At 41.5% G+C, this 13580-nt stretch overlaps 1 protein-coding gene across 1 annotated transcript in view; it reads left to right on the top strand.

The window, feature by feature from the left end:
* Nucleotides 1–11282, top strand: part of LOC141802436 (gamma-aminobutyric acid receptor subunit rho-2-like) — a 58556-nt gene extending 47274 nt beyond the window's left edge. The window contains exons 7-9 of the mRNA XM_074685999.1: nt 1310–1462; nt 3467–3675; nt 3766–11282. Of these exons, the coding sequence (XP_074542100.1) occupies nt 1310–1462; nt 3467–3675; nt 3766–4083 (680 nt within the window). The 3' untranslated portion in view covers nt 4084–11282. The remainder of the gene's footprint in view (nt 1–1309; nt 1463–3466; nt 3676–3765) is intronic.
* Nucleotides 11283–13580: the final 2298 nt, after the last annotated feature.

Below are 13580 nucleotides of genomic sequence, written 5' to 3'. Positions count from 1 at the left end.
CGCCCCAAATTCGCGTTTGGTGTGGCCGCACCATTAGCCTATATAAGGGCTAATTTGATCAATAGGTGGACACCCTGTATCTGTCTGTGAAGAGGCTAAAGACCTGCCTCTTCACCTCATCCAAACTTGAACAAAGTTTGGTAGTTCAGTATTTCCTTTGTGGCTACAACCAACGATTTGCTTCAAACTCATATCAGAAACAAACAAGTGGCGTCACCGATGCTATGTCCACATATTATACAGTCTATCATCATGTTCTTTGCATGTACTAGCTAAAGAATTATCAATTCACCAAGTAACAAAAGAGCAATTACAGGAACCAAGGCTGATTTAATAAGCAAATTTACAGTTTCCCTGAACTGAGCTGTGTGTACTGAACCTCATTTGACTTTAGCCTCTTTGTTACTGCCCTCTACTGGCCTGGCAGTGTAGAGTAATTCCAGTTACACAACAGTTTTTGACCTTCAGTAGTCCTACAGATGAACTGGTCTCATAAGATTATGTGAAATATATTTTCTCAGACAACGGTTAATTTCAGCACTAATGTGATAGTGGCACTTTTTCACTAAAATTTATGAGCATTTTATCCGAAGACTTGACTCTTTTTAGGGCACTCATTGAAATACTTAAAATTTAAAATTTAAACCGTAAGATGTTATTGGGAAATAAAACAAGACTTAATTGCTATTGCGAAATTTGTTGAACTCTTTCTTGTCTTAAGTGTGCACAGAAGTGACCAAAAATAGTTTCTTGACCCATTAAGGGTTAAGACTGACAACATTGGTGTTATGGTTTGAATTTTAGAAATAAGTGATAGGCTACAATCCATACTCCAGTATAATGTTAATGTTGAAAGACTTTTTATACCACTGAACCTAAAGTCAGTGAAAACTTGTCTTTGCAGACACAGTGTCCTAGTTACTCACCACAATACACAGAGCGCACTCTTTAAGACCATCAAGGAAACTTTGGTTGGTTTCAGTCAGAGAATAAAACTATTACTGTGTGGAGACAGAAGGCGTTCCTCTGAGAAAAGCCTCTGTAACTTAGAAACTAGAACACTGATATAAAAACACACCTTTGGGCTATTTTAATATTCCTCTTATTTTGTTATCCTGTCATTTCCTACATCCCTGCTCTCTGCTGTTATAGATTTCTTCTTCCTCCAGATTTCGATCATTTCTCTTCAGATTAGTTGTGAATATCATTGTCTTGCGTGTCATTTGGCACATTATTGTCTGCTTACCTCCCACATATTCTGTAAAACTGATGTGCAAACTTTGGCTGAATATTTCCTCTCTGTCTCCAGGCTGGTACAACCGGCTGTACATCAACTTCACTCTGCGGCGACACATCTTCTTCTTCCTGCTGCAAACGTACTTCCCCGCCACGCTGATGGTCATGCTGTCCTGGGTTTCCTTCTGGATCGACCGCAGGGCCGTGCCTGCCAGGGTCTCACTTGGTAAGAGTGTATCCAACACGAGAATCATACGGCTTGCTTTTGTTTGGTTGGGGAACAGATTTTGGGAGACTGGCCATTGACTAGGCTTGTGTAGTCCAGGCAGGCTATTGATGCATTCTACTTGTACTCAGAAGTCAGAATTTCCAAGTTCCAATTGGGAGCACCCAAATGGAACACACGCCGAGGTTGGAATTTCTGACATGGAAGTCGGAGCATCCACACCATCCTTGAGTTTCTAGTAGGAAATTCCGACTTTGGGTCTAAACAGTTATTAAGGTCCTCTTATATTCTGTTTATTTCAGAATTTCTGACTAGTGTTTTTCACAGTAAATCAGTCGTCTATATAGTATCATTCGATGTTTATATACAGAAATACTTGTGCTATGGCAAGTTTTTCCGACTTGGCAACTGAAACGACCAACTCGGAGATGACGTCATTCCCCCCCCCAACTTCCCAGTTCTGGGTACAAATGGAACGCACCATATCACCACCTGGTGACCTGTAAGTCAAGTCAGCCACACATCTCATTAGGAAAAACTCTGATTATGAATAATTCTACCCTCTTCACAGTAAGTAGAGCTGGGAGAATTGGCGTTTCAGACCAAAATAATTCTTTGTACCATGCTTTAAAGTTTTTTGTCCTTCTGTAAAAATGGATTTTTTAATATGAGACTTAAAAGGGATCTCTTGATATCAGAGACAGCCTTGAGTCGAAACTTTGGGAACTGCATTTTTTTTGTACTTCTACATTGCTTTCATATTTGATCAGATTAATTCTTCATGGCATAGAGTTGATTCAGGGGCCAGTCACTGAGGAAAAGACCCATTTAGTGCAGCTGTATTCAATTCAATCTGTAACTCATGCATAACTGGATAATTTTGAAAACTGAGAAAAACTAAATACAACATGTCATTATTGAGAACACATTCTTATCTTTACATTTCCTGGAGACCAAAGATAGACCAAATGTCAAACAAATAATATGATGTAAAGTGTAAATGTAAACTTTTGGGCTGTCATACTACATACCATGTTTGGAGGAGAAATGGCACTGCACATCACCCAAAAAACACTCTACCATCAGTGAAGTTTGGAGGTGGAAGCATCATGGCATGGGGTTGTTTCTCATCTCATAGTATTGGCAAACTTCATATAATTGACGGAGCAATGAATGGAGCCATGTATGGGGAAATTCTTGATATGAATCTGCTGCCATCCACCAGGATTAAGAAGATGAGGCGTGGTTGGACAACGATCCAAAGCACACGGCAAAGTTGACTCTCAAATGGTTTCAGAAAAAGAAAATCAATCTGTTAGAATGGCCTAGTCAATCACCTGACTTAAATACAATTGAACATTTGTGGAAAGAACTAAAGAAAAGGGTTCACCAGAGGGCACCAGAGAATATTCCAGATTTAAAGACAATCTGTGCAGAGGAATGGGCCAAAATCACACCTGAGCAGTGTGAGCCATTAGTTCAAACATACAAGAAGCTTCTGGAAGCTGTCATTACAAACAAAGGCTTCTCCATTAAGTATCAGATGAGTCTCAGTTAGCGTGTTCAATACTTTTTTCCTGTGTTATCATACTTAACTCCACATAATTATTATTTATGGACCTGAACGTTGTGATTTCTTTTCATGTGTGGATTATTTGAGTTAATACCAATGTCTGGTAGAAATTTCATTTGAATTGCATCTTTGGAAATAAATGTGATGAGAAAAAAGTTGATGGGTTCAATGCTCATTTTCCCCACTGTAAATGAGATGGTGCTGTCCTGAGAAATAACTGAACAGCTAAAGATAGAAAAACTTCATCTCTGGTTTTAACCTGTAAAAATGTTTGACTTTTGTTTTTGCATCTCGTGATGAAGCCACAGCAGCTGTTTTTTAAGACTTGAGTTGTTTTGTCCCATCTGTGGCCCAGTCAGACTAAGATAATACCACAGTGTTTTCCAGAACAGTCTGCTGTTCTGACAAAGCCTGTCTGTTCTGTGCTCCAGGTATCACCACGGTGCTCACCATGTCCACCATCATCACTGGAGTCAACGCCTCCATGCCCAGAGTCTCCTACATCAAAGCTGTGGACATTTACCTCTGGGTCAGTTTCGTCTTTGTCTTTCTGTCTGTGCTTGAATACGCCGCCGTCAACTACCTGACCACGATGAGGGACGGCAAAGACCGGCGGCTCAGAGAAAAGGCCAGGGAGCAGGTACTGAGACTTATTCAGAGCTACATGAGTTCCTGTGTGGTAACACTTACTTTGCAATGATCCTTGACTATTTTCCCCCCTCTCATCCAGTCCCAGACACTCCCTTGCACTTGTGGCATGTCCCACGCCAGGACCATGATGCTGGATGGGACATACAGCGAGGCAGATGCCAACAGCCTTGCCGGATACACGAGGGCCTCCATGGCAGCTGAGGATGCCTCAGAGAAACAAGAGCGGATGGTCGTGCATCTCTCCCTGGACAATGAGCCCACGGGGAACAAGCAGAAGAAGGGCATCCGCGGTTTCCGGATCATCCAGAACACCCACGCCATTGACACTTACTCTCGCATGATCTTCCCTGGATCCTACATCCTCTTTAACCTGATCTACTGGTGTGTGTACTGCTGAGTCTGAGGGTTTGGATAAAACTGTGGCAGCCTGGAGATTCAGCTGCTTGTATCTTGTATGAGCCTACAGAGTGTGAATATCTCAAAGGTCACTGCTGGACTGGGCCACAAATACAGCTCCAGCTCAAAACACAAGCTCATACTTATCCCCAAACTCAAGCAAACCATCAGGGCTGGTTGCACAGGGTTTAATCTTACTCCAGTTAAAGAGCAGTTGTTGAAACATACTTAAAATCCTCAATTTCATGGTTAACATGTCAACAGCTTCAACTGAAGAGTCCAGAAACAGTCATCACTTGTTGAGGCCTTGAGTTTGGAAACTTCACAATCACCTCCTTGTTCTTTGGGAGCCACAGGCAACAAAGGATTGAACTAGAAAGGAAAAAGAGGTTAGCAACGGCTAAGTCATCAACCAATAGCTAGCTTAGCTTGCAAAGTGCATTCATACTTAACAGCATCCATAAATACGCCGACAATCTGTCCTGTTGTTTTTCTGGGGTGAACATGGTTTCAGGCCTCAGTGGCAGGAAGCCATGGCTTGTGAACTTCACGAAGTTTACACTTCAAATCAATTCAGTCACCTACGCCACAGGTCTGTTTTGTGCTTTTTCAAAGCAGAAGCCTTGGTGTTTTGTCTGATGCGCAACTCCCATGATTTGCACACTGTTGCGAACTGTAAGCCTTGCTATTGGTCCGCTGTGTGTATTTCTTTACTTTATCTTTAAAGTTGTCTTTGGCATTTCTACTGCTAATGACATTTAAATAGGGGGTTTGACCAATCAGAATCAAGTTTTATCACATGACATGTTTATAAGAAAGCCAGATCATAAAATGGAATTGCCCATAGATGATAGACAATACTTTGGGAATTTCATTTTGGCTCTAAGCGCTCTGCTTTTTGCTCACCATAAAGACAGTTTTCTGCATCAGTCAATCCTGTTAAATGTATTAACACCAACCAGATCATCTCCAACACCAAAATGTTGACCCCCAATTATAGACTCTTGCTTCTATGACCTTGTCTGTCGATAAAAGCAAAAGAACTTGGTTTCTGGCACCTGTGCTCCTCCACTTTCTCAAACATCTGTTTGAGGTTTTAACCAAATCCTGGGGGAAAGGAGCTCATTTATTCCACTTTGTTCACAGCTTTTGACCAGCTCTATATCTCCTGGCAGAGTTAATGAAGAAAAAACGACTGTAAGAGTTTTCAGAGTGTCATTAAACCTTCACACAACTTCAGAACTCACATGCCCATCCAAGTTTGGACTGTTAACTGAGCCTCAGAGGAAAGCTTGTGCAACCAGCCCTCCTTCCAGACTCCCTTAAATAACCCTCCTCTGTGAAGCGCTCCATCTTCCTGATCAAACTGTCAGAAAAATACCAGCACATGATTTGGCTGCCGTCGCCTCTAACCTTTGGAGCTGTGGATGTGAATGTGTCCAGAGCAGATGGCTAATGAGGCAGTGAGTGAGCTAAATACCAGGCTTTCTTCCATTGACAGCTCTCAGAGTACAGTGACAACACTTCCATTAAAGTGACAGTAAGTGCTGCTGCCACCAGCTCCTCCTGAACTACTCCTGGAGTTACCCTGATTGGAGGAACCCATGAAGTCAGGACTGAACAGGATTTAATGGGTTTTAACACCACCGTCACTGGACTGAGTCTTTATCTACAGTATTTATGGACTTACCAGGCTCGTTTCACACACTGGATTCCTTTTAATGAACGTGAATTATTTATTTTTAGTGCAGCGATCTATCCATGTGCCATCGTACCTTAAGTTGGCAGAGAAGCACCACACAGGGCTTGTACAGAACTGCTTGTTGCATGCTGCAGACGTGCAATAATCTATCTTTGTAGTTGTATATTTAATAGAAAGGACTTAAAAACATGGAAAGCTTTATCAGTGATGTAACCGCCTTAAGTAACATTTTTTTATACTCCAACATGGTTCAATGGCTGTACTTGTATTGTTTGTTCTTTTTTTGTGTGAGTACAGAGTGACTGCGTAGTTATAGGTTTGTTTTTTTAAGCTGTGTTTCATCCAGCTTAGCATTTAATCATGTCAGTAAAAAGGTAGCACAGAGCTATTCCAGGGCTGGACATGCTGCGATAACAAGCGCTGCAGTCCCGTGTCACGGTGCTGGTTTGTGAGTCAGCATTTCACTCTACAACTTTCCACTTTTACATGAAAACTGTTTTTCAGAAGAGGATGGGCTCAGTTCAGTTCTGAGAAGTTCGTTTTTATCTGTTACATGTCTGCGCATGTCAGGTGTGCAGCTGGACCCCAGAAGGTGATTAGCCTAGCATAGCGTGAAGCAGTGGGAGACTCAGCAGAGAGTTCAACAGAGTTTTTAAAGTTGGGGTGTCCAATCCTAATCCCATAAACTTCCCATCCAGTTCACTGGGACTCTCCTTCAGGGTCTCTAGCTGTTTGCTGTGTGTGGGTGGTGTTGGTGCACAGCCCTGCCTTTGTTAGCTTACACTGAGCAAAACGGGTTCAGACTGTCGGGGACAGATTGCTTAAACACATTACACCAAAATATTTCTCTGTGCCGCACAAACATCATGATAGCAGCATTTAATCAGACCCTAGAGTGCAGAAATACTCATTCCAGTTTCACTTATACACAATGAAATAATATCAGAGGGGTAAGAGAAAGTACAAATAAATAGGGTTTAAATCTCACCTGGATAGTTTAACACTTGGAAGCAATCACATCTCTGTAAGACACCACACTGCATCCTCCAATTTAGCAGAGATCTCACATTGTCCATAATGAGAGAAAGGAGGGTAACCCAGCTTATATCTCTTTGTAAAAGCCTCAGTCTTCTTGCTCCAACTCTCTTCCTCATGTTTTACTCCTCTGAATACCTGTGTGTCTTGAATATCCAGAGTTCTGCAGGAATCTCCAGCGGTTTGGCCGTCTGACTTCTGAGCTACCAGCTGAACATGGAGTAAACATGGCATTAACAAAAACAGCAGTGAGAGTTAAAAGCAGCGATTCCCACATGAAATCCACCTGAAAAAAAAAAAAAAAACAGAGGTAAATGATGGAAAGAGAGAACTAACAGGTGCACATGTACCAGGCTGCACAGCCTCGCTGTTAGAGGTGACTCTAGCTTTAACTTGGAGTAACTTTTCAAATAATCGGATTCTTTAATCAGCTCTTCAGGGAAAAGTATGGACGGTGTAAACAAGAGATGAAGGCACCAAGACATCATACGATTTCCAAAACTGCAAAGATAAAACTATGAAAATGAAATTAATTTAAGTGAGCCAGTCTAAATTGTTGCTTTGTGTCGCTTTGGAAAGAAAAAAGCAGCTTCCAAATGAAGTTGTAGAAAAGTTAAAAGTTAGAATTTTATTTTGTTTTTCTGGATTTTTGCCATCAATGCCATCAACTAGCATGATCTCACTCTTACATTGCGCTCACAAACACCAATGATCGTGCAATTCACGTGAACCAAGCAGGTCGTTGAAATTTGTTTCCCATCATGATCCAAATCAGAATCAGATTTATTGATAAGTAGTTTTTACATTTCACCAAATTTTTATTGGTCTGATGGTGCAAATAGTTAAACAAAAAATAAAAAACGAGCATAAATATAATAATATTAATATAAAATATAAAAGTGGTTGCATGCAGAGGTGAAAAATGAAAAATAATATATATGTATATATAGATATATGCAATTATATCCATACTAAGATGCAAATTTGCAAGAGGGATGAGTTTTTTTCAAACTGTACTCCTGTCTGTTTTCATCAACCAAGGCTGACAAAGGTTTTCACTTCTATCACATATTCTGACCCCTTCTGCCCTAGATTAAAAAAAAATTGTGAATATCTGATGGCCTGTTTACTCCACTAGAAAATCCCAACACTAATTGGCTGACTTACACAAATAATTGGCTGGAGTTTATATTTATTAAACTCTTGCAAATGAACAACAAGCAAGTTGGCTGTTGAAGGCATTGAAAATTTGCAGCATGCGCAGTATGGTTCACGTCATTAGTACAAATTTGCGCCATGTGACTCATGTCATGTACACCGTCCAGGAATAAGCAGTGTCTACAGGCATCTTTACATGGACTTACCCAGTGCAAATTATTTTATTCATTTTCAGAGTGAATGGAACATTAGTGTTTGAATCTAAGTACTCAGTCAATGGCTCTGTGGTAAGATTCTCTAGGTCAGGAATGCTCAAATTCTTTTCAGTGAAGGGCCAAAAACAAATCAGGATGGAGGTTTGCGGGCCAAAACCAAGTGGTCATGTTGCAGTGCATGATATCAAATATGCCTGTAGCATAATTGAGCAAAATAAAAACTCAAACAAGTTATTTTGAAAATGAAAACCCTTTTCTTAACTGTATTCAGTTATTTGAAGTTATTCATTTCATAAAATTACTGAACATCTATATGGCACAAATACTAGGCCTATGTCTTCAAAGACATGTAGCGCAATATAACTAAACTGACATGGGACACAACATGCTCCTTCGAAACAAAAATACTGCATTTTCCATCCTTTTAAAATAAGGAATAGTAATAAAACTGGACACCTACTTTAGACCTTTTCCCCATAAATGGCTACTATATCTACATTAATTTACATTCATCTGAAACATACAGTATATGTGATAAAAATTCAAACATGGTCAGGGGGCCAAAAAATAAAAATAAAAAACGCTCTCGGGCCAAATTTGGCCCGCGGGCCCCAAATTGGACAGCCCTGCTCTAGGTCTAGCTCCAGTCCAGTTCAGGGCTTTAAAGGAAAGTTACAAAGTAGAGACAAAGTTTCAAGCATTTGATTTTGAGCCAGCAACTTCAGCTCATACTTATAAAGCAAAGCTTGGTGAGAAACATTTCTAAAGTTATGTGGAAAATAATAAGTACATACAGCTGATGTAATGAAATGGATGTAGTTTGTTTAGGATGAACTGTGTAAGATTTCAACTGGATATTAGGTCCAAAGCAACACCCCCAACAGTAGATGGGTGTTTGAGAAGCTGTCTAATCTGACTGAAGTAAAGCTGCAGAGGGGGCGGTCGCAGGCAAGTGGAAGGTGAGACACTGGACGGAGACAAACACAGAATAAGTTCACAGAATTTGTTGCAGAAGAGACACAAAAAAATCACAGGCCTGGAAGGCTGGACCGAGGCATGATGAGCCAGGCCGTCCACACACAAAAAGACAGACTGAGGTTGTGATCATAACTGGAACAGAAATGGATACAGCACTAAAAACAGGCTGTTCATCCTCTGTACCTATACTCCGGTCATGGGCTCTTTATATATTGGTGGAGAAGGCGCGGGAGGGGCACCTCTAATCCTTTTGACCCAAAGTAATCAGAGAGTAGCAGTGTTTCTGTATTTAGACCTGCTGTGGAAATTCTTTTGGTAGATGTACTTATAGCAGGCTGAGAAGGCTCTCCTTATTTTGTTTCAGCTTTTTCTCTGATTGGTTGACGTTTGGAGGCAACACATGGTCTTTTTTTAACAAAGCTGAGGTGACTACAGGCTCTGAAGCAGAATAAACTAGCTGCATCCTCCTGCTAACATCCAACAAGCTGCACGGTTACGAGAATAAACACTGAGCATGTGTCAGGTCTTAAGAAAGCTAAAGCCTCAATTTGACAGGGATTTGATGCTATGTTTGAAGTGTGGTTGTATGAGGCTCACAGCCTCTTTTTGACTGTCCAGAGAGATGACACTGACTCACAGTCTGGGTTATTTTGTGCCACATAATGAAGAAAGTCCAGCTGAAACACAAATGTTAGTTTAAGAGTACTTTCTGCTCTAAAAATGTGTAATCACTTTGCTGCTAGAAGTTTCTTTTTTGCAGGTCTTTGACGAGATCTATTCTTCTGCGTTTTTCCACCTGCACCTGTCTGTAGTGTTCAAATCAACTTAACTTTTGCTGAGTAGAGTGTACTTTATTAATCCCTGAAGGGAAATTCAAAGAAACTACAGCAATACAGGCAAGTGTATGGTCAAAAAAATTAAGATTATATAAATAGAATGACATAGACAAAAGCTTGGCCTTAATTCTCGAGTCCACCACCTCCATAGGATCCAAAATTGATCTAGACTTCTCCACCAGTCTGTTCAGGCTCACTCTTCTGTATCCTGTTCGCTCACAGCAGTTGAAATCCTTTCAATGTGGTGTTCATGTCTGGTGTTAGCTCCGTTAGCTATGACTGTGAATAGCATGATGCTACTCTGCCCTCTGGTATTCCGTCAGGTGCTGGGTTAGCATGGCTAGCTTGTCCATCTTATTTGACACAAATCTTACCTTCCTCATAACAATCTTAGCTCACACTGCAGCACCAGCACATCATCCTCACCTCCTTCCTCTCAGCTTGTGGGAGACATAAGCCCTAGCACCAGCTAGCTACAGGCTGCTAATAGCTGAAATCTTGTGTGTAAACATTGCAGCTGTGGTTACACATAGAATCTCCAGACACACACACAGGAACAAAAAAAAAACGTCACTGCAAACGTAACCAGTTTGGTATCTATGGCCAACAAACGAGATATGAAGAGTAACAACAGGCAAAAAGGACAAAAGTTCTGTGGGTACCAATTCCCACTCCTGATCATTGCTTGTGTCTTGTGACTTAATTCCACCAGTCATGTGTAATGAGTGGAGAGACGTTTAGAAATAACATGGAGGAGGGAAAGCTCATCGTTGGAGCAGGAAAAGCATCAGATCAGTGAATTAAAACCCTCAGCCCTGTGGCTCCAGAAGTTCAGCAGTCAAAGCACAGATCTGGTGTAAGTCCAGCATAATGTATCAGGTAATGGAGCTGACATTAACGAGCTTTCAGACAAAGCAGAGCACGGACACCGACATGGTCAGGGTTCAGGTTGGACTTTCTGATAGTTTGGTTAATGAGCACCTGATCCAACCGCACTTCAAAACAGCCAAACTTTCCCTCTGACGATGAATTCTTCTGCCACCATTAATCGTCCGAAGCTCCGCCGCACCAATTATTTTCAAAGACTCTCTGTGATCTTTGTTTGGTTTTATCTCCACATTATTTTAAGATGAAACTGAGAAAAGCTGAGTGTAGAAGAAAGACGAGCACGCCGTCAGATCCATCAGCTTCCAATCAAACATCATGTCTACCTTCTCCTCCAGAAACTGTTCAGAATGTAACGCTTTCAGAGCAAATTTCATAAATAAAGTCTTTCTTTCACACGTGTTCAGACTCCTGTTTGATTCCTTCGAAGACGAACTCAAAGGTTCAAAGCTGCAGAGTTGTCTCACATTACTGTGATGTTTGCGAAGCAGCTTCACTGAAAACATCCAGGACTTCCAAGAATAACCTATCAGACACAATCTTCCGTGTGACGCACATCCGTCTTTAATCCCAGTTTTACTGAGCGCTGCTGGCACTTCTAATCTCCAAACAAACAAATCACGTCAGGCTCGCCCGTGCTACCACTACTTAAACACACAGCACCGCAGGACACACTCATTTGTTGTTTATTAATGCAGCTGCTGCTCCGAGCCAACACACTGACTCATGCTCCCATGTTTACGGACTCAGTCGGACTGCGGGCAGATTCTCCAGGACTCGTCCGAACAGGGCGTCTGTGCTGAGGATGGTAACATGTTGTGTCTGGGATAACACAGACACACAATAATACACATTTACAGACATTTCTCAGAAAATCCTTTAAAAAAGAGCATGATATAAATAGTTTACAAATCCCAGAGTGTGTGTGTGTGTGTGTGTGTGTGTGTGTGTGTGTGTGTGTGTGTGTGTGTGTGTGTGTGTGTGTGTGTGTGTGTGTGTGTGTGTGTATTCCTGCGTAAGAAGCCGGCGGCTCTGTGGAGTTTGGTTGGATTTAACAGGAAGTAAGGGGATCTGATTTGAACTGAGTGTGACCCAGATGTAGGGTTTTGGGGCTTTTCCTTTTTTTAAGGTTTGTTCGGTAGACATGAAATAATGTCTGGGTTACAGGAGAGGAAATAAAACCTTTTTAAGTACCATGATCTAACTAAGAAAAAAATCAACAAAACACAGCGTAGGGGAAAATGTGATGTGAAATTTACTTTCTGTGCCAATTAGGGGAGACTGGGGACAGTTGCAACACTTTTTACATTACTCTCAGTTACTCAGAGAATATTTGGACTAGTCTCACCAAATCTCTGCATAATAATTGGCGCTACCCAAGTAGCTGCCTGTTGCAGCAGCTCTCTCGTCTTTGTCCGTTTCTTGTAATTTCTTCGTCTCTTTTTCGTAATCTTTGTATTTGGAGTGGATCATCACTTTGTATGGTTCATTGTCGGTCACGGACACCAAACTTTTTGTGGCTTCGGCGTTATTTTTTTTACTACTTTTCTCCTGTGTTTGTCTGGAGATCCTACATGTAACCATGGCTGCATTGTTTACATGCGAAATTAGCTGTTAGCAGCCTGTAGCATGTCAATGCTAACTAGTGTAGGGCTTGATGATTTCCCTCGAGCTGAGGAGGAGGAGGTGAGGACGACGTGCTGGTTCTCCGATGTGAGCTGGGAGGTGTCGACGTGGACCTGTCCTTCCATCCATCGTCGTTGGGAACGGGGGATCTCGCTTCGGGGGATGGATGAGCTAGCTGTGCTAACCCAGCGGCATCGTGCTGTTCACGGACGTGGCTGACGGAGCTGACATCGGACGCCGCGACACATCGGAGGAGCTTCGCCTGCTGTGAGCAGACAGGATCCAGGAGACAGAGACTGAACAGACTGCTGGGAGTGCTCAGTCCTGGACCCTGTGGAGGTGGAGACTGGCTGGGCTGGAGAGTGGTGGACGAGTGGTGGACGGGATGTCGTCATCTAATTTCTTATGGACATTTTTGCACTTTCTATACTCTTTCTTACTTTTGTTTTCTTAAATGCTGCGGTGACTCCTGAATTTCCCCTCGGGGAAAAATAAAGTATTTTCTATTCTATTCTAAATCTACATCTGTTTGCTAAATGCCCTCACCATTTAAAGATGGCTACATATAACATATTAATCAGAATATTCATTTGAATAGAGGAATTCAGACGTTGCAACTGACCCCAAACCTGGGGACAGTTGCAACACAGATCAGGGACGGTTGCAACATATAAAAAAAACATTAATTTTTCACTAATTATCCTCAGTGTTTTGTTTAAATAGGACAAATACTAATGTTATGACCCAGAGTGGGCTCAAATTCAATTTTCTTTTCTGTACAGCTTTAAAGTATTCAATCAGTTTTGTTTTGTTTTAAACATGGGCCTACCGTGAGTCAATGTGCAGATATTACTGAAGCTATAAAAACTCAATATTGCATTTTGGAACAAAAAGAATGGAATAACTTGCAACATTATTTTTTGATGCCATGCTTGCAAGATTATTTTTTTTCTTGTGGAGCCTGAACAATGTGGTGTGGCATATGTCAAAGGCCTTGGCCACTGCTCTCACTGATTTGCCCTCAACTGTAATAATATCTGAGGCTTGTTCCAAAATACTGAGG

The sequence above is a fragment of the Halichoeres trimaculatus genome, unplaced genomic scaffold (genome assembly GCF_033239565.1).
Source record: "Halichoeres trimaculatus isolate MK-OKI-2021-1 unplaced genomic scaffold, fHalTri1.1 fHalTri1_scaffold_13, whole genome shotgun sequence".
Classification (NCBI taxonomy): Eukaryota; Metazoa; Chordata; class Actinopteri; order Labriformes; family Labridae; genus Halichoeres; species Halichoeres trimaculatus.
Note: the sequence above shows the minus strand (reverse complement) of the source record. Positions and strands in the feature narration are given on the sequence as shown.